Source organism: Ceratina calcarata, unplaced genomic scaffold, assembly GCF_001652005.2.
Source record: "Ceratina calcarata isolate Rehan_Ccalc_2016 unplaced genomic scaffold, ASM165200v1 scaffold141, whole genome shotgun sequence".
NCBI lineage: Eukaryota > Metazoa > Arthropoda > Insecta > Hymenoptera > Apidae > Ceratina > Ceratina calcarata.
The window spans coordinates 18,864-41,151 of NW_017135228.1; the positions used below are offsets into that span (position 1 = coordinate 18,864).

At 37.8% G+C, this 22,288-nt stretch overlaps 1 protein-coding gene across 2 annotated transcripts in view; it reads left to right on the plus strand.

Annotated features, from left to right (window-relative positions):
- Positions 1-22,288, plus strand: part of LOC108630325 (octopamine receptor beta-2R) — a 39,552-nt gene that overhangs the window by 13,602 nt on the left and 3,662 nt on the right. Inside the window, exons 2-3 of one of the 2 annotated variants that reach the window (XM_018033548.1) lie at positions 18,715-20,050; positions 20,532-20,762. In XM_018033548.1, coding sequence (XP_017889037.1) covers positions 19,065-20,050; positions 20,532-20,762 — 1,217 coding nt within the window. In that variant the 5' untranslated portion in view covers positions 18,715-19,064. Of the gene's footprint in view, positions 1-18,714; positions 20,051-20,531; positions 20,788-22,288 lie in introns of both variants that reach the window. The other variant, XM_018033557.2, reaches the window with a different exon arrangement.

Genomic DNA, 22,288 nt, shown 5'->3' on the forward strand with positions numbered 1-22,288 from the left:
ATAATATCCAATTAATTATTGACGCTGACGAAAAGCTTTTTATACAGAAATTATACACACTGACGTCCTCTACAAGGAAGATTCTATGAATTTTTCTTCTAACTTTGATATTTAACGAGTTACGTATGATTAATTAGCATTTTATTGATGTTGACAAAATCCGACCATCCCAGCGTCGAAACGGCGGACTTTTGGAAAAAAATTTCGTTTTTCCTCAATTACTCCTAAACCGTTGAACCTACAGGAAAATTGTATAGAACCTTTCTTGTAGAGGACGACGAGATCTACAATTTCTGTATAAAAGTTTCTCGCTAGCGTTGATAGTTTACGAGTAATTTGCGAAAAACCGTTTTTTCGTTTTTCGTCAATAACTCGTAAACTATTGATGCTAGCGAAAAAGTTTTATACAGAAATTGTAGATCTCGTCGTCCTCTACAAGAAAGGTTCTATACAATTTTCCTGTAGGTTCAACGGTTTAGGAGTAATTGAGGAAAAACGAAATTTTTTTCCAAAAGTCCGCCGTTTCGACGCTGGGATGGTCGGATTTTGTCAACATCAATAAAATGCTAATTAATCATACGTAACTCGTTAAATATCAAAGTTAGAAGAAAAATTCATAGAATCTTCCTTGTAGAGGACGTCAGTGTGTATAATTTCTGTATAAAAAGCTTTTCGTCAGCGTCAATAATTAATTGGATATTATTATTAATAAATGTCCATATATAATTAATTAATGTCCAAAAATTAAGAGAATGTATATTCTATCAGAAAATAAATTTCTACTTGAACTGCTTTTTTAGATCGCTATCATAAAACAATTTCACGCGAACGTTCACAATCCAATTTTATTCCCAGTTTAATCTGTATTTGGACAGTGAATAAGAATGGGAAATAGCTCCTAACTTTAGACAGCAAATAAACGGACAGGCGAATAAAAACAAATCGCGCGAATAAGTTAAAAAATCATGTGCACAGGAAATGGGAGTCGGCGCGCCGGAACGTGCATGCACGGCCTTATGCACCGCGCGCATTAGATCGATCGCGGCCCTATAGAGGAAACTGCATTGCAGCTACGAAACACTAGGAACCGTACCCGAAATTCTGTCCAATTTAGAATCGACCCGTCCGGGAGCCTCGACAATTCATTTCATTTCATTTAATTACTCCGCTGTATCGAATAGAACGGGAGATTTTCAATTCAACAATACATAGAACTGCATAATTTCCACTGTGCCATATAATTTGTAGGTATTCCGTTTAATCCGAGCATGGAAATTAACAAGCGATCTTTAGAAAGATATTGCACTGGCCAAGCTTGAGGAAAGTTGTAAATATTGTCGGCAATGTATTCAACGGTAAATTATGTAACGACGAACAACCAAATAAATGAATCAACGTCACATACAAGTGCCAAGAAACGATATAAAACGCGAGACAAGGAAAGCTAAACAATAATGCAGAACGCGCTTCTATGCAAACTTCGTTTCATTAATTATTCATCGTGGACGAAAGAAAAGGTTTCTGTAATAGTAACTCATTACATAAATTCTCGTTATTAATAAGAGTATTCAAACAAAGGAACGCGAATCTAGTTCCTGGAATCTTCAGAATTTATGAAAGGTGGATGGATTTTTTTGCTTCGTTAGGTACCAGACGCGCGTGCATGAAATTTTCGCTACCATAAATTTTCAGAAAGGAGGAACGCAAGTATTTGTTACCTATAAAAGCAGGATCCGAGTAGAAATAATTTCAGCAGCGAGAGGTCGTGGGGCTTCGAAGAGAAAAATCGGATCGCCGTATTAAAAGTTCGCGTTTGCAGTTGTTGGTTAATCAAATCCAACGCGAATAAATTAGATATCAGTTTTTCATGCGAAGCACCCGTAAAGTGCCCGTCTCTTCTGGAGCGAATTCCGCGGAAGTGACGGCACTCAGGAAAATTAACTCCATTGCTCGTTGAAAAGTCAACAAACTTACGATTCCTGTTGCTTCCGTCGGTATCGACCGAATAAATACGAAGCGGCATAACGAACTTCGTTACCGGCTCTCGTTGATTAACGAGCCGCTCGGGAGAATATGAAAGAAAGTTCTTTGAAATGAAATGTACAGTCTGCTTTGATCATCATCATAAAATTAAAGCTGATTAACGATGATCCAGATAGAGTATGTACGACAGATTATTTATAATCTTAGTTTTAAATGTTGGATTCTCTGATTTTCACTACGTATATTAATATCTTTTTATTTTTCAAACACATTTTCACAGAACAGTAGCTCTTAGTGTAGTAGTAGTAGTAGTAGTAGTAGTAGTAGTAGTAGTAGTAGTAGTAGTAGTAGTAGTAGTAGTGTTTCTACTTATTTGGATTCTCAGTACTTCGAATTTTTCCTATATTCAATAAAATTGTTTCTTGCTAAGAAGAAATTATTAAATACTTAAATTGCATGATTCATTAATTGCATGGAACTGCACAATGAGGTAAAACATTGATTACCTCTACCACCAATTAATATCTTTTATAGCTACAAATAACTTAATGAATACTCGGATCTCTCGGTATCGTTACATGAAACGATGATTGCACGACGACTCAACTCGATTCAACTCGATTACGCTCGATTCTCCTTGCCTAATAGGCGGATTAACAATTGCAATTAACGCGTTAATCGCAGGAACCTGAGAAGATCACGTCCCAGGGACGATACCAGTCTCTAGTGACGCGTTTCGCAAATGGAAACCGATTTTTGCTATGTTCGTTGAAGTTTAATTGAAGACGTTCAACGTGGACGTGTAACGTCACCAGGTTTAATTGAAAAATGCGTCGTCCTCACTGTGGCTTTTGATCTGTAATTGAAATCTCGAGAAAGATTCCAAGCTAAACAATAGAGTCAATGGTGAATATGAACAATTTAACCGGGCAGCTTCCAATAAAGTGTTTCTTGATTTTAACAATTCTATTCAATAAACAAATAAATTTTAAAGAAGATTAAAACACTGCGTTCCTTATATTGTAATATAACTTCTCTCGTTTCTGATAAATTCCTGCAACGACAAGAAAGTAGACAAAGACCTTGAACTATGACAATTTCAATCTGCAAGCCAGTCAACGCAAAACGCGCTTGTTTGTGCGCCGCTGAAATAGTTTTTTTTACAGTCGTTTACTATGGACATTCGCCTAATGATGCGCGGTCAGATCGGTTGAGAAGTTGTACCGTTGTACCCAGTTTCATAAGTTTTCCAATCAACGAATCGTTCCAGCTGACGACGCACGTTCACCGACAGCCACGTTAGGTGACTGCTGCGCGAAAAATTGATAGACTTCTATATCTGAGTCGTCACAAGTTTGTCGTAGTTAACACTTGTTGAAAAGGTTCAGGCAACTGAAGTATAACGATAGGATACGAAGCTTTTGAAATATTTATTGATAGACAGTTATATACAAAGTGAATAACTATAATAAAAGGAATAACTGGTTATCTGTCGATCAATTTTATGAAAATGTTATAAAAGTTAGTTTTTACAATATGAAAGGAATTCTTATCTTAAATTTTGTATTCTATATCTTAAATATTGTTTTCCCATATACTTGATAGTTTGTATTGATACTTTATTAAAACAAATGTCACTTGTACAAAATGTACATGTTCTCACTTGTACGTTCTAATCGCACTTGAGACCTCCAACTCGCAACGTTAATATTAGCCTGGCGCTTTAGCTTGGAAGTTCCGAAGGAAAATTTAAATTCGACAGCATGACTCGTCAATGGAGACACTGTGCACGCGAGAGATGCGAATCCTAAGAATTGGCATCACGTTCGAGAAGCTCCACTCGAGGCGGTCCGATCGAAGGTCAGTGTCGCAATCGGCCGCGTTGCCGCAAGCTGCATTATTTACGGAAACTCTGGGACATTCTAAATGCGAGCGAGCGGTAGCTTTCAATTACGAAATTGCCGATTGCATCCGAAGAGAAAATAGACAACACTACCAATTTTCATTTCTATCTTTGCCCACATTTCCGCTCACTTTCACAATATTATTTTCTCTATTTATTGCTTCTTTGCGTTTCCTCGTGGCCCTTACTCTATTTTAATTTGCAGAACCAGTGATTGGTCACAGTTTTGTATCTCAGAATATTCTATTAATTAATTTTAATTAATTTTCCCTTTTTATTATACATTCTCATAAAAATGCATTTTATTTAATTATTTTTTTTATTCATGCTTTAATTGAATTTTTATGAGTAAATTAATATACGGAAAAAAGTTCATACAAATAAAAAGATTTATTCTTCCTTCAATATCATTCTATTTTATTTCTTATCTTTAATTCTCATCCGATTATTATTCTTTCCTGTACATCTTCCATCTAACAATGGGACAATTATTTTTCATCGTGCATCACCATTCAAGGAAATCGAATCCTCATCATAATTCCGCGCGGTTCATCTGTGTATCATGACGTTGATTAAGTTATCTACGCCGGACTTTGTTCAATCAAAGTCTAATTAAGTGTTTATATTCAACATCTTCTCATTTTCATGATTCATTTAAATTAATTCAATTAGTTCAATTTATTAATTCCATCAATGACACATTCTTAACAATCATTTTTATTTCTTTATTTTTTTATTCAATATTGACATTATTGATTTCTATGAAAGTGCAAAGTGATGGTAATTATCTTGCACAACTCCTGTTTGTTTCCAAGAGTATTGAGATTCTGACCAGTGAATAGATTAGCTAAATAATAGTAGGACGCGCGGCTATTAATTAAGCGTCGCTTAACGAACGGACTATATCACTGCCAAGAGGCTGGCAGATGCTCGGTTCATTGTCACGATTCAAGGTGCTGATCGTTGCATCACTCGTTAAGTGGAAATTGCACTCTCTCACCGAGACCCTCCGTCTATTTTTGGCTAACCGATATTCGAATCGCAGTTTTTGCTATTCTGTTCGTTCTTTCTAAGAAACGATGAATATAATTTCATAATATCCATTTAATGCTAATAGCCTTCTATATTATTTATAACACTAGAAGTACGTGTCACATTATAATCTCGAATTTATTTTTGTATTTTCTTCTCAAGTTCTGGAAAATCTTTATGGTTCGAGTTTGGCAATCTGAGGAATTTTAGTATCCTGTTTATTCGATCGTACATCTGACAGTTTGAATACTCAGTAATTTTCCAACGACGTGACCATTTGAGTATTCTGTTTGTCCAATTTCACATAGGAAATTTTCAGTCGATTTGAATATTTTTCTCGTCCAATTTCGCTTTGAAGCTTAACAGGACGATTCTTTCGCTCGACAAACGTTCCCAAATTGCCGGCGAATGTTTTCCAGCTTGAACTTTCAGAAAACTGGAGTAAACTGTCCACACGTTTCACAAATTACGTCTCGATGCCTGTATTACGTTTGATCTTTAATTTGCATGCACCATAAATTACGTAAATTGTGGATCTAATTTTATTTAAGAAAATACGGAACATATTTTCAGTTTAATAAGGTTGCATGTTATTCCATACGAAAATAAACTGGCAGAACAATAATCGGTCAGCACGTTTACAGTAAATGGCACACTTAGCCTAGGTAGCTACCCCGGCGTGTTCCATCGGCGAAGAATAATATCACGAGGCGAGGAGTTTGTCCATAACAAACTTCATATCAGCCGGATGTTCCGCGTTCAGAATCGGCCGCAAGTTGAGTTGGACGTGCGCAGCCTCGCTAGGGACACTGTTCAATTGATGTTAAAGTTGCACAGATTTCTTTCCTTAGGTACATACGTACATAAAAGAGAAACGAAATTAAAATTCACAAAAACTATTGGCAAATTGATTTAGGAGTTGCAGTTAATTCTTTTGGAAATAGCATGGAATAGTTGCTTCTTAAAAATGATTTTTTAGATAAAACAACTGAAGCTTTGACGTTGAATGAAACAAAGGGTTTCATATTTTTATATATGGAATTACTCTGTACGTAATTATGGAGTACAAGAGTCTGTATACAATAAATGGAGGTGCATATCTGTAACAGCTGGCAAGGTTTATAATCCCTCGCGTGAAACTGGCGAGCCACTCGGCTCAACTCTAATAAGACTTCATCTGGTAAGCAGGGTGGATGATATTCACTCCCTTATTATTAAAATCCATGTGTACATGCACAGTTATGTTTTCTGATATCAAGTTCGTCTTATTACGTAATTATTAAATGGCTGCGGGCGTAACCTAATATTGGAGTTGCGTTACAACTTTGATATTGCAACAGAGTTTTGGTGTTATGCACAACTGACGCTTTGCCAATACGAACCAGTCTCGAAACTTTCAAACGGCGCCTAGCAGCCCTCGCATTTACCGGTTTATCCCGTTTTTATAAATAATTTCATAGATCGCTTTATTTTACATAATAATACAACATAGAAAGTAAAGGATTACGGTATACAGTAAATTTCTGATCTTCCTGTGGAAAATGTAGATGCTTTCTCCTAAACTATTATAAAATTAAGGATTCAATCGCGAAACTAAGATCTACTTTAAGATCCTCATCAGTACAATCTTCTATTCATTGTTATAAAAAACCTATTACTGTTACGTAGATACATTAGCCAAGCGATTCTAAAAACTGTTTCTCGTTTGTACCTTGCCAACGGGCTTTGCTAAAACCGATGAGGAGGAGGCAAAAAACCAGCTTACATTCTGCGCACTGCAAATTCCGCGTACCATTAAACGGCGAAAAACGGTAAAGTGAAATAATTCCGCCTTATCGCCAGCTATTAACCGGTCGGCAGCCGCGTTTTTGGGACAAAGCCGAAACGTGGTGGTGTGGTCCGCTCATTAGACCCGTTATTGTTCAATGTTCGCGCTCATTATGGAGTCGTTCCACTTGGAACTTCACAGCTTCGTTGTACAGGTTGACTAGCATTCACGTTCGGGGATAAAACCGAGAAAATTTTTACGGAATCGGGTAGACAATGTTAACCGATGATTGCGAAACGAATTAAGAATAAATGCACTTTTTAGTAATAAAATTCAAATATGAGTTTGACGTAAAATTTTTTAAAAATATATAGAAAAATTTAATTTAATTGCAAACTTTCGTGTATTTTTTAAATATTCTTATATGTATTGCATATTTCGTTCGGGAATTTCTGTATCTGTCCGATTTAAAAATTTCATCGCACGTTTGATTAAGAAATTTCATTTGATTCAAAATCCTTTCTGCACGTTTAAGCTTAAAACTCAACGCACACACGTTTCATTAAACAAAACCTGCTTACTAGAGAGAGAAAAGTATTTCAACGTCATAGAGAACATTTCTCTTTCTCCCTCACTTTATCCGAGCCAGTGGTTCAAGAAAATAGGGATCAGCCGGTTGATCGTCCCCGTTAAATTCTACCTCTACATAGTCCAAGCGAACGACATCCGGATGCTATGGATGATCCCTGGACAGGATAGCGGCAACGAGGATCCTTTTATCGCGCGCCCGACACGCTACGCTGAGCATCGAACACTTTTGCCTTCCGACTCGACGTTCGGAAGGACCGTTCGTTCTCGTGGTGTCGCGGGGAATACTTTCGATCGTGAATGACAACGGAACGATTTAACGATCAGCCCAGAAATACTTTCCGACTGTGAAAACCGAGAAAATACTTTTGAGGGAAACCGGACGGTCTTTATTCTCTGAAGAGTTTAAATTATGAATGAATACGGCATACAAGTATAGAAATATGGATTTTGTAATAATAGAATTATTTAATGTAATTTCAAATATTATTACACTTAATTTGAAATCTATTTCAATTTGTATATATTTGATGCAATATTAATGTATCATTAGTTTGCTTCAAGTAGTGTATCTACTTTAAGTTTTTCACGTATCGTGTATTAAAGCTTCGTGTCCACAAACTTTCTTCTCTTCTTTTATTCCGAACCTCGTCTCATTAATATCTAATTGACAAACCAATGCAAAAAATGCAATGCAGAATAGCAAAGGAGTTCTGAATTCTCTCGCCTGGTCGATGCGGAGGCATCCTTGCCGAGCTGCTTCAAAACTACGCGTGCATATTTCAAGTAATCGTTGAGCAGATCTCGAGAGTTGCTCGAAACGCGGATATCGAATATTCTCTTTCCAGAGGAACGATAGAACCTCGATGCTAATTATGATTCCTCGAGCCCCCGTCAAAAGGGCTGAGAGCATATTAGATAAAATTGAGGGAAGGAGGGCTTTGACGTTCAATTATAACTCGTGATGCAAGGAATGGAATACAATATTGAAAATTTTACCATTAATTTCTTGGAAATGAACAACAGTAGGATCATCGAAGACATATAAAAATACAATTTGCTGCCAGGAAAATGCTTTGTACAATCTAAAATCAGAAACATCGCATGCAAGTAGGATCTATAACAATAAATATCACGTCTATGTGTCGGCGCATTTTCTACGTGTAATAGAATTGCCCGTTTGAACCGACAAATTAATTCACACTAGAAAATAGGCTAGTAAATTTTCAGCGGAACGTGCAGCCGCTTATATCACTGCGTAATGGATACTATAAACTTGTTCGAACGAAGTTATGGCACTTCGCACCTCGTTTGCGTACCGAGTCTGCGAGTCCATTTAAGTTTTATCGATAGCGACGGATAAGAAATTAGCATCGCTTAAAAGTTTCCACGAAAGTTTTTGTGTCCAAGCATTTAAACTGCACTTAATCGTTAACTATATTCGCATTATTCTTAAACACGCTTTTCAATTACCCCCGTCAACGGTGAGTTATCGTAATTGCTACTTTAAAATCTTTTGTTCAGTTTTTCAATTTCTGCTTTTTCCCATTCATCTTCTGAAGTGTATATCATTGATTCGACATTTATTTTATTTACTAAGAACCAGAAAAACCCTGTATTAATTACGCATGTTAGAATTATTTTTTTATGGAAAAATCAGCCACGAAATTATGCTTAGAAGAGTAACAAAAGCTTGTGTAACTGGGTCCGCATGCAATGAGCGTGAATCAAGCGGCCGCCATAGTATTTTTACCCCGTGCCCGTGTGAGAAGCGCGTCGTGTTTGCAGGCTTCCGATTACTTATTCATGAACGCGTGTGTCGGTAATCGAGTCAAGGGTGAGGGAGGAAGAGAGAGAGAGAGAGAGTGAGAGTCTAGCCGCGGAGTCGATATTAACTCTCGGCCAGGAATCGGCCCCGGCCGAACGGGCTAATTAATATTCAGTAAGCCGGGGAATTAGCGCGTGCCACAGACGAGCCACGTAATTGACGACTTAACCGAGGCCCCACTGCGTCGCTACTCGAAAGTTAAGTCTCGAAACTCGATCCTCGAGTTACATCCTCCAATTCATGAAAACTGTGATCAGTACTCGTATGCCGGTTGTTCATTTGGAATATCTGCTTTTGTAACTGAAAACTGCTAGAATTCTGTGATTTCGTTTGAGTAAACAAAAGAAATTGTAAATGATGTTATTTTTCGTTAATCTATTAATTTTATTTAAACAGACGTACTTTAATTAAATGATTTTAAATTTTGCTTCATATTTGTGATATAAATAGATAGTATGAAAAAATTTCGAGTGGAAACTAGTTAATTATAATCGTATACCATGATGGGAACATAGTAATTAAAAAATTGAGTCCTGAGTTAAGGGGACGTCGTGATGCGCTCTGATGAACAATTCAGTTTTTAATTGCACGAGTCGGTGCACTGTAGGTAGAATAATAAAACTTTTAAATGCCATCATCCATGTTCTACGAGAAACTTACCTTGTTATAAAAGTATTACGAATTATAAATGTATAAAATGAATTATTTTGATTTATGGATAAAGGTCTCTTGAGCATTTAGCGAGAGAATATTGCACGTCTGTTTCTTTCTAGTACATGGTGAAGCATTGTTTTCATTTCGATTTTAATCGACCCCAACGTTCGTTATCGTTCACGAGCAAGATAAGCCCGAGATTTCTAGTCCTAAGCTCACGGTTACCGTAGGTCGTGCAGTTATAAATGTTAGGCGAGGCCGCAGCACGGTATCGCGAGTTACGCTTTAACCCGTTTAGGCCACCGATGAACCGATAACCGCTTGTGCAGCCGTGGCTCGTGTACAATATCGTTTCCTCGGGTCGGATCCGTCGAATCGAGGTAACGTTGTAAGTTGTATACACAAAATTGGCGAATTCCCTGGCAATCATTCCTAAATACAGTGTTTGCTCGCCGAGAGTTGGCAAGAACGTCTGGCAACGCTACGACCTTTTAAATTTCGCGAATTTATTGGACCTGCGAGAATCCATGGAACCGTGTATCGAGTTCCCAGTGGCATGAGTTATGGCTCTTCGTTCGATGCATGCACTCGAGGATGTATACGTTATACGGCTTGAAAAATTCTTCCACGGCTCGATGAGGAACTTCCAAAACTCCATTTTCTCCGATCGAACAACTTCTTTTGACGCGATAAAGTTCGCAATTTCTTGTGTATCCATCCTCTGGTATACAAGCAAGTATATTCCTTGGACACGTAAAATAACTAAAAGGAAACGATATTTCTTGTTAAATTTTATTGCAAGTATCTAATCTCACTAAATAGATTATATTAAAATAATTAATCTTCTACACATATAGAATTACATAGATTTTAACTGAACTATAATTTTAATAAAATAGAAACAATTACCTCTATGTGGTATTATGTTATTTTCCTTTTACGACTGTAAATGAATGAACGTTATAAATTAAAGGAACTTTAGGTCAATATATAGAACCTCGTTAATCCTCGATAATCCGAGATAAGAGAAGAGATACCGTTACCGTTCCTATTTTTTGATAAGGGCATCCTAATCCTCTTTTTCTGAGAACAATTTATATAGGTGTTATCGAAGGGTAGAATCGACACTAATAACGTTCGTAGAGAAACTGAAATCTAAGTTCATTTCTAATTTACTTCCTTTTTACATTTTCTATTAAATTCTCATGCATAATTCAATTCTCCTTTGTATTTACACAAGATTTGGAACATTTCTGAATTAATTCTGTGGGGTTTATAAAATTGTTAAACGGTAGACGTAGTAACAAAGGGACGGCATGAATTAAAGTTTCGTAATAGTACTTTGAAATGAGTAAAGAATATTTTAAACTCGTTATGGCGCTCTCTTATAGGGAATTAAGGCAGTAAAGAATAAGAAGATTAATTGTTGCTTTAACGATATTTTTTAATACTTCAACCACATCGCTGTTATATATCTCGACGAATATAGAAAAGACAAAGGTGGTATTATAACGACGTTAATCTCGAATTTCTTGCTTGTTGCGTCGCGTGTATGCAGCCCGGCCCGAATTAGGGATGCACGTTGCAATTAAATGCATCGCGTGGATTGCCTGCTCGAATCTACCTTCTGGTACATACTCTACTACAGAGGGACATTATACACGCTGTCTGAGTTGGGAAACCTATCCGCAATCCTATACTCCCCGCGCCTGTTACTGGTTAGGAGATAATCCGAATAAACTGGGTAGAAGAAATTTTCAATTTACTGAGGTACTTTCAGTACTTTGAGCATACCAAAAAATTTAGTAAATAAAAAGCAGTCAAACAAAAGAAAAGATTATTTCAGTAGAGAAACGTATAAAAAGTGAACTCGAAAGATTGTAGCTGTTTGATACGGGAAAAGCAGAGGTCTTCCTATTACGTCCCACGGTATCTCCTTGACATTTCATTACTCCCATTGCGAGGATAAAAGGAAAAGAGAAGATGGGAAACAAGCACGTTTTGAGGGAAATTCACACGGGAGGAAGTCAACGTCCGGAAACGCGACGCGGTCCCCAACAAGGAGTGGAATTCCACTCGTTTAGAGGGGGGACGGGTTAGCCGGAATTCTCCCCTGTCTCCTTTTCGCGACGTGGCTCCGCGGGGAATGGATTTATGGTGGCCCGATGGCGGTAGGGGAATTAGCGACGATACAAAAGCCCCGGCTCCCTGGACCAGGCTCGCGGACGATCGGAAATGCGAGAAATTCTCATTAAAGCCGTCGTCGACGAGACGCAACGGCACGGTCGCACCGGGCGAGTCGTCGACGTCGTCATTGATCTTGCAAATTCCGCGGCTCTCTTGTCCTTGCTCTCTAACCGTCATACTCCCAGACTCTTTAGAATCCGACGAGAATTCTACTTATATATTATAGTGCTCGAGGCGCGTCGCTCGAGGTCGATTCACGTATACATACATACATACATACATACATACATGGCACGCTACGTGACGCGATTTTCCTTGCTGGGATAATTCCTACTTTAGAGCCTCGACTTTTTACCATTGCTGTCGGATCTAAGAATTCATTGAATCGTTCGGAAAATATGTTTGTGAAAGTTTATATCTGCTATACTATAAAGCATATCATATGAGCAATGACATAATTTACGATACTTTTTTTCTTGATAATGTCTCAATCGTTTTTATATTACGAGTTCATAAGATTGAAATCTTTCTGTAAAGAGTAGCAGATGAAATAATAGTAAATGTTATTGTGTCATAAAGTATCGTCCTTTGCTCGATAAATTACAGAATATGATTAATCATGCAACACGTGAAATCGAAATCTATTCACCCGATTATTAACTGAAATCGCCACCGGTTATTGCCAGGTTAAGTCACCGCTAATCCGCGCGATCAATTTGTTTCGTTGCGTTGTCGATTCATTAATGAATAGCCGTTGCGGTTCATAAACAACACATCAATTTGATAATATTGTTAGAAGATATTAATAAATTCCATCGGTTTTTGAAATTAGTAACATTACTGATTCATTTAGATAAGATAATAAAGTTTTAAGTCCCATCAATTTTAATTGCTGATAGGGAAAAGTTTTGTCAAGAGAATCAGAGTTAAGGATGTACAGGCTACATACTTAAACAATTCATGGATTTTTTGAAAAATTATAGTGACTTAAAATTTGCATGTACTCTTATGGTAATCAGNATGCGTTTTTCTAAGGTACATAAACTTTTTGGATTGACTGTATAGCCAATACATCCTCAACACTGCCTGAAGCGTTTAGCGAGATTTCTTATTCTGTGCAGGCGTGTGTGTGACAATTTTCACATCATGAACTGAATCTGTTCGTGTAACATGGAAAATTTAGTTTATCATAATCTTACATAATATCTTCGTTTTTCTTCTTTTAAAGTAGTTTTATGACTTTGCTACATAACGCGGCTCGTTATATGTACAGCATAAATCCGGCTTTGCTATGTATTTATACTGGCTGCAGGCAAGTGAATATAACATGAAGAAAATGAAACCATGTAACAGAATATAAATTATTCTATTACGGAGATGTGATTTCGTGTACCTAATTGTTTGAAATAATTATTCTTATCTTTGGAGTAAAATTGGTCCGTGTTACAACTCCTTAAATCAACTTTGAGAACAGTTCATCTAACACAGTTTCAAGAAAGATGCATGTACTTTTATTTAGTGGAACGCGCTGACAGACGCAACTAAGAAAAATGATGTTGCGGCATGAAAGAATAGCTTGGACACGTGAAGCTCGTTTTTCACTTGTAATCCAAGGTCAAGGCTGAAAGCTCAAGGCTGATGCATTTGAACCTATGATGAATAGTTCATTAATTTCGTATTTCATGCAACTGATATCTATTTGTTATAAGTACAGTATAAGAATTATATAAATTATTAATATATAATTTTATGTACTGATTGCAGTACTCAAAAAATTTATTTTATATGTTCAAGAATCTGAGGTCTTAGGATTCGATGTAAAAGAATTAAAAGTTTTCGATCCTTTCAATTTTTTAATTCTTCATATCGTTTTACTTGGTCCGATTCTTTTTACTCACGTTCCCTAAAACTGACGCCTTGATGTTCTTTTACAAATCTTAAATTCCAGATATCTAAATCTTATTTCCACTATGCAGCATAAACATCGATAAAGGTGCAGCAAGAATACACGCAAGCCTGACTGGGTATAACTTGGGAAGCGTTTAAAATTCAAATAACGATTTTCCATAATCGACTAAGCGAATTTCGGCGCGATAAAAGTTTTTTCAGCCTCGTCGCTGTCGTCCCCGCGAGCACTGATAAGATTCCTCGCTAAGATACAGCTCGGGAAAGTTTGATGAGTTGAGTAAACGATCTTACGTATGCCGGTTTTAAACGGGAAAACTGCTATCCTATCTCTCAGTTGTTCTACTTTTTAAAGACTTTTGCAAATAAGAACATCCAATTAATTGTTTGCTGTCGTTAAAATTGGTTTGCATTGGAAGAAGATTATTACATGTTGTGATTCGTCACTTTACAAATAAGTATTCTGATTGTTTGAAGTACAATCTCTATTTTGTGATTAAAACGTACAGCCTCAATTGTTCGATTTATTGCTTATTTTGTATCCATTTAATTTCAACTCGTATCTTTTTTCGAAAGAAAAATAGTATACGAAATGGTTTGGTAGCTTTCGAGATCGAATCGATCGGACGAGGGAAAAGTGTTCGCGTCAAAACCTGTCCGCGTAATATTTTTTCAATTGATTCGGCATCGGGGTTCCGTTTTCCGTGGCCGGGCCGATAAACTACTCTGGCGACCGTTTCGAGGAAAAAGAGCATCGTTCCCGAGCAGGAAAAATTTGATAATGTCACCCAGAGGGGATAGGCCGCGATCGATTCCAATTTATCTTCCGGTTACCAACGTGATTCATTGCCCGCAATTGCGTGCTGCAACGTCCGCAACGCGTGATCCCGTTTCGCCCTCGTAGCACTCCGGAAACGGGACTCGATTTCGAGTATAGTTTGATTTCACTGGAACGTATCCGCGTTTCGCGAAATTCAATTCGTGGTTCAGAGTTCCTTTTCGTTTATCATTTCGATAGAAAGAGTTTCACGATCATTCATATGTGAAAGCAATTCCGTTTCATTTTTTATATCACGAATTTTTAATACAAATCGTTTGAAAAACGTTAAGACAAAAGAAATAAAACAAAATGCACGAAGTGACAAAACAGATTTTCAAACAGCAAAGCAGATTCTGAATTTTGCTTCAATATTTTACTTCATTTAATATTAACACGCGATTATCGCAGTTAATTTAATTTGTGCGAATACGTCGTTCAGTTTTGCCATCATCGTTCCAATTTATCAGAATTTACAATATTGTGGAGCGTCGCGATGAACGGGAAGTTCAGCGATGCTTAAAATCCAATTTTATTTGACAAACTAGCTACGTCGACGCGATAAATTCGCGTTGTCTGGCTCGAAACGCTACCGTATTTATTCGAGTTTCCCTATGCGTTTGTAGATTTGTTGCTCGCTGCGCGTTGTCGTGGATAATATGTTATAATGGTGAGTTACAGTGCTCGTTCGTAAAAGGAATGATCGCTCTTAAACTACTCTCTCACCTATAATATGGTACTTCCTGTATTTCACGCTTCCTCTCCTCGGATCAAGAATACTCTTCTTCAAATTATCTATAGAAACAAAAGTTGAAGTGTAAAACTAAAAACCTAATTTCTTTTCTTGATTAATTATTAATTAAAAAGGCTTGACGAACACGTGTGGAATATGTGATATAAAATTCTGAACCATCCTGTTACAATTTTATGCCTCTTAATCACCGTAAACGAGGGTTATTTGGGTTTTAAAAACCTCGGTCGTCGAAAGGAGAGATTGCACATTGCACCCTGAAGGCTCGGTTTTTTGCGACACCTTGGCAAGGTCGCGTTATCTAATGTCGCCCCAGGTGCCACGTATTACGTACACCGTGCTAGAGTGGTTGTCGACGTTATTTCTCGGCCGTGAGGTTGTGTATAGCTGCAGCTGTCAGATACAAGAAAGCTCCCATGCAATTTCATGGAACTTTGACAAATGAATCGACACCTATCCAGCGATATTAACTCATATCTTTTTAATTCACCTTAACGTTTATTAGCATGTACATTAATTAAATTGTTAAAGGAAATAAGTGATAAAATATCTTATATATTATCCGATCTTAAATACTTTAAACATTGGTCATTTAATCAAGGATCGTGAAATAAAAATGCTAATATTCGATTCTATTTATTTATTAATTAGAATTTAGTCGAATAAACGTTCTTCTACTAAAATCAATTTCCTCTGTCTTGAATCTAATTTATTGTAAAAATGAATAATCCTGATTAATAAATTAATGGAGAGAAATGAACATTGGCATTTTTATTTGGCATTTTTATTTCATGCACCTTGACCAAGTGACTAATCCCAGTTTCCAAAGTCCAATTCTTCAGCGAAGTACTAGAGTCTAGATTAGAATTACTGTACCTCAAATTGTACATCTATCTATCAATAATTTAATGTATGTCATATACAATATACAATCGTATATGTATTTTAATCCTCTACAACCTGAGTGGATACGCGCATTAGCGCACTTAGGATGAATAATGAATCCGATGCTCAAGTAACAAGTCCAATAGATGCTCATTCGGACGAGATCCAATTATTATATTTAGATTACTGTTTACAATAATGTGAACAATATGCAGAATGTTCTCGATTATAAATATCCCGTCCTGACGCGTTACGTATAAAAATACGTGCCAGCACTATTTGTTAAATCTTGCGACATTCGTATCTATTAATGATGACATGTTCGAGTATTAACGTTAATGATGATACAAAACTTGTTTGATGACGATCATATTTTAAATTTTATAACAGCATTTAAATTACTATAAATATATGATTTGTGCTACTGGAACGTAGAAATATTGCTTATACACGTCAGTATTAGTAACATTGTCATGAAATCGATTATAAATTATCAGATCAAACATGAAATAGCGATCAGCCAGAAGATTATTAATTCCAGAAATAAACTTTGCTATGGTATGTAAAAATACTTTACTATGTATTTATAAGAATTTACTGCGACGTTTAAAGCCAATGTACATACATATATATAATAAAACTCTTTAGTAGCAGTAATTCTTGGAGCAAGTTTTCTCAATCACTTTAGCATATACTTTATCGTCTATCTACTCTATCGCATTACTCACTGTACAATTCCCATCGACGTTAAGCATCCATCACGCAAGGATTCTTGCTGTAATGTTGCGTAAAATTCGCGACACGACGGAAGGCCACGGGGCGAAACGGTGAAGGTTGGTAGACGACTCTGTTTGGCCACGAATTCGTAAACGGGGTTACAGTCTCGCCGGGTAATAAAAATGGCGTGTTGTCCGTGTTCCCATCCTGTTTTTCATCGGCGGTGTTTCGCACGCTCCTTGTTCCGTTGGAATAATTGACCCAAATGTACCGCAAAAATGGCGGATCGTAAATTACACGGGCGGAGAACGGGAGTAGTGCACTTGACACGGCTCCGTCGCGACACACGGTCAACGAAGCCGGCGCGCGGCGACAGACAACGACTACGACGACGGGTGGCCAGAAAAAGAGGGTAACCCATTCAAGGTTACTCATTCTTCCGGCGCGTCCTCGTTTCGAGTGGTGACAATCGAGAAACTAGCTGAGAACCCACCCCGATGACGTTTCACAAAAGCCCGAGTCCAGGGTTGAGGCAGAACGTGCATCTACTTACAAATCTCGTTTTCTCTATCTTTTCACTCGCAAAATTGAGCAATTTGAAAATTTCCATCTCTTTATTGAAACAATTTTTTGGATCGTGACTTGGAAATTCTTTTCCAATTGGAGAAATCTCAATGAATTATAAAGATCGATCTTGTTAAAGAGATGTGTCTTTTAAATGTGTTATTGTCGTATTAAAAATTTAATTTTGGCAACTCGTTATCATTTTAGTTTAATATTATACCAGTTCATTGTTTTCTCATTATCAATTGTTATTGCGATATAGAATAATTCCGGAATATTCATTCATTTTTAATAGGAAGATGATACCTGCATTGTATATTATTATACAATCATGTATTAATCATGTATTATACTGAATTTACTGTGATCATTATCAAAATGTCCAAGTTTCGACATTTAATAATCATAGTATTATGCATTAAACTGAAATAAAATTAATTCTCAATAGATATTCATATTAAAACAATTCATTCATTCACAAAACATAATATTTTATCTTTTAAAAACTATAATGAAGGAGACGACGCGAGATGCTGTTTTATCAGTTTCATAAAATGTCGTCGACAGTTTTGAGCGAGGAGGAACGACAAGGGGGGACGAATAACTCTACTGACATTGGTATTAGTGCCGACTGAATAAATTGAATAGTCCGAATGATTGTAATGGATTGAGTAGATTAAACAAGTAGTACAAACAAATCAAATAAAGTGGGTCGTCTAGTGTGCTTGATCTGATATCTCTCTCTGTCTTCCTATTTCTCTCTCCGAATACCTCAATCGGGAGACGACAAGAACTTCAATATCACGTTAAAATACCGTAAAAGCGTTCGATTCATTCAGCTCTTCCGCTCGCTGCGTGTTTGTATAGCGAGAAAAACGCTGAAGCTGCGTGTAAATAAATCCCAAAAAACGTTTACCGGAAACTCTTTCCCTCTCGAAAAATTCCGAAAAAGAGATTGGGAATAACGCAACGTAAAGTAACAAGCCTCACATCGACGAAATTAAAAACAATTGTTGGTCGAAGAGAAATATGAAATTCACTAGCAGAATTTATAAAACTGTTATTGATCAAACAAATATATCAGACGTTTTTTAATGCTATTTCTAACCGTGACGATTTCTCTATTTTCCAGGTCGTAGCTGAGTGTTACTAATCAGACATGTAGAATGAAGTAAAGATCAACAGCAGACGCGTCCGAAATTGCATCTCGTAGAAGTATTCCGAGGAAACGGTGCGATCAACGTCGATTGCGCTGGCAATCGTCCCAGCAGATAGTAAACCTGGCAAGAAGCGGCAACGCCCTTACCCTAGCGGGAAGATGAAGGCCAGCCTGGTTCGTCGGCTCGTTGGCACGTCCGTGACCTAAGGCCGTCGGTCGCGTCGGGTCTGTTCCGGCCGGAGAAAAGAGTCGCGCGCGAGGAGGGAGGCGCGAGGCCAAGGTGGTGGTAAACGGAAGGGTGGTTCCGTTTACGGCGGCCGAGCATGACGACGATCGTGACGAGCACGGAGCCGACGGAGTCCTCGGTCGACGTGACGACCCTGTTCAACGCGATCACGACCGAGGACAGCCCGGCCGCGAACAACAACTACCCCACCGAGCACAAGTGGTTCGTACCGGCGACGATTGTCAAGGGTTGCCTCCTCGGCTCGATAATCCTGACCGCGGTCTTCGGCAACCTGCTCGTGATGGTGTCGGTGATGCGTCACCGGAAGCTGCGCATCATCACGAACTACTTCGTGGTCTCGCTGGCCCTGGCCGACATGCTCGTGGCGATGTTCGCGATGACGTTCAACGCGAGCGTGCAGATAACCGGCAAGTGGCTGTTCGGTTACTTTATGTGCGACGTGTGGAACTCGTTGGACGTTTACTTCAGCACCAGCTCGATACTTCATCTGATGTGCATCTCGGTCGACCGTTATTGGGCGATCGTGAAACCGCTCAAGTATCCGATCATCATGACCAAGAGGCTGGCCGCGTACATGCTGCTCGCCTGTTGGATCATGCCCGCGTTCATTTCGTTCGTGCCCATATTCATGGGCTGGTACACCACCGTCGAGAACAACATGCATCGCCGGAAACACCCGGACCTGTGCGAGTTTAAGGTGAACAAGGTTTACGTGATCTTCTCGTCGAGCATCTCGTTCTGGATACCGTGCACCATCATGACGCTCACGTACTTCGCGGTATTCAGAGAGGCGAACAAGCAGGAGAAGCAGATGCACAGCAGAATGGGCAATGTTATGCTGTTGAGTCACAGGCCCAGCAAGGATCTGAACAACCTCAACGGGGAGTTGAATAGCGCGGGCTCGTCGAAAACGCTCACGCTGAACGAGATCAGTACGGATCATCTGCACACTCCTACTAAGGATAAGAACATCATGAAAATGAAGAGAGAGCACAAGGCTGCCAGAACATTAGGCATCATCATGGGCACCTTCATTATATGTTGGTTGCCATTCTTCCTGTGGTACGTATGAAATTTTGTATGAAAAAAGTAATTCATAGCTAGCAGATTTTTTTGTCTTTCTAAATATATTTTAAAGGAATTTATTTGTTCAACTGGATATTTACAATTTTGACACATTAATATAGTTGATTAAATTAATTTCAAGTGGTCGTTGGTTTAATTGTAACGTGGAGACAGAAAAATTGTCACGTGCTCGGTTAATAGATTCAATTACTCTTGTTAAGATGAAAAGTCCAATAATTGAGTTAACGCGTCTAGAGGAATAACTGGTTTATATGAAACGTTTACTCGCCTCGTGTTACCTCCGATATTGTTACACTTTAATAAATTCCAGAGTCATTGGCAAATTTCATTTTCAGTATTTCCATTCTATATCATATTCATTATTCTTTTATTGATTTAGCTTGCATATCGTTTTATTCACAATTCCATACAAATTCATAGTTTTTTTAGCAATGAAAGCTTTAAACTTTGTTGGTAGGTACGTGATTACAACGCTGTGCGGCGAGACCTGTCCCTGTCCGGACGTGGTGATCGCGTTGCTTTTTTGGATCGGCTACACGAACTCGGCGTTGAATCCGCTGATCTACGCGTACTTTAACCGCGACTTCCGAGAAGCGTTCAAGAACACGCTCCAGTGCGCTTTCTGCTCGCTCTGCAGACGAGAGCCGTCCGACCTCGAGGGGCTCGATTTCCGTCGGCCGTCCCTAAGGTACGATCTGGTCTGACACGTTGAGGTACGCACTACGTTCTATCGCTTTTTCGCTTTTCTTCCCCTTTCTTCTGCTCTATCCGCCTAAACTTCAAGCTTCACTCTCGCGCTAATGATAATTAATCCTAAAAATTGCCAATACGAATTTTATTAACAATTTTATTTATCACTTTTTTGTATGTCGCAAATGTGCCTTCATTAATAATAGTGCATTTGTATGATTAATTCTTAGGAATCATTAAAGCACAGACGAGATAGTACGAGTAGAGTTATGGTCTTTCGACTGGCAACAGCACGAAAAATTAAGGCTGGCTCGTACATCTAATAGTCTGTGATTAATGTAAGCGATGGGTAAATTAATGATTGAGTGAAACACGCGAAAGTGAAGCTTTCAGATCCTAAATAAATTACTATACAAAATTTGAAAAAGTATTGTTTATGTATTCTAGTTTCGTTACAATTTATATCATATTTAAATAATTTTATGATTAAAACAGGATAGTATTAAAAGAAACTCAATATGTTATCAATCATTTGAATGATTTAATTTGAAATTTGATAATTTATATATTTGATGACGTGGCTTTGTATATGCCACTTTAAAAACTTTAGTTCGTATCGTTCATACGTGTAACATATTCCGACTAATTGCGCGTGAACAGATTAAGGAAAGTACAATGTCTACGAGGTTTATGACTTGACATCGTGATTAATGCGTTCTGTGAGAATATTTTAGTTCGCTTCTATCCACGTTAGTTAAATCCGTGAAGGAAATATTGTAAACTTGGTTGATTAAAGAAAGAGTTGTCTACGTTACTTTTAATTTTAAAGGAAATTTTAAGAGGAAAGCAGGAAAAATGTTACTCTTTTATATAAGAGAAGAGAGAAACGAGTAGATTTTTCTTATAAACTAAAAATTTCAATAAGTCAATGTAACTTTAAAAACATTTTGAAATTCTTGAAATTTCTTTACATATATTACTGTTATTTTATAATAGATAAATGTTCTTTGTTTTCCAATTGCCCGACAAAAGTTAACCGTTCTGTTCGGCTATTGTTCCTTGTAAAGCAAAAGAGTTAAGTCTTGGTAACTTGGTAACTTTGATTATCAGAGGCCAGCCTCGTGGCGTGCTTTTCACGAAACTTTATGACGAAGTTAACCCTCGTATCTCGCGTGGAAATTGCAAACACTGGGAGCCACCCTTGGTGCGAGCTCCAGCTCTTCTCACCGTTACGCGCAATGAAAATAGTTCGTGAAGACGGCCGTCCACTCAAACATAAGAGGAGGATTCGTCTAAAGGCCAGCACGAACCCGAATGATTAGTCTAGACAAGTACCGTTTAAACAGTGTTGAAATTATCTCCGTAACGGGTTGATATATCGGGATGAGCCCAAAAGTATTTTCTTCCTTTATCAGCTAAGAATAGGAGATTCATTTTTCAACTGAACGTTCATTTGTGCTCTGAACTGAAAATTTGTGTCTAAAATATGATTACAGTGAATGTTTGATCTTTTATGCGTCAGTT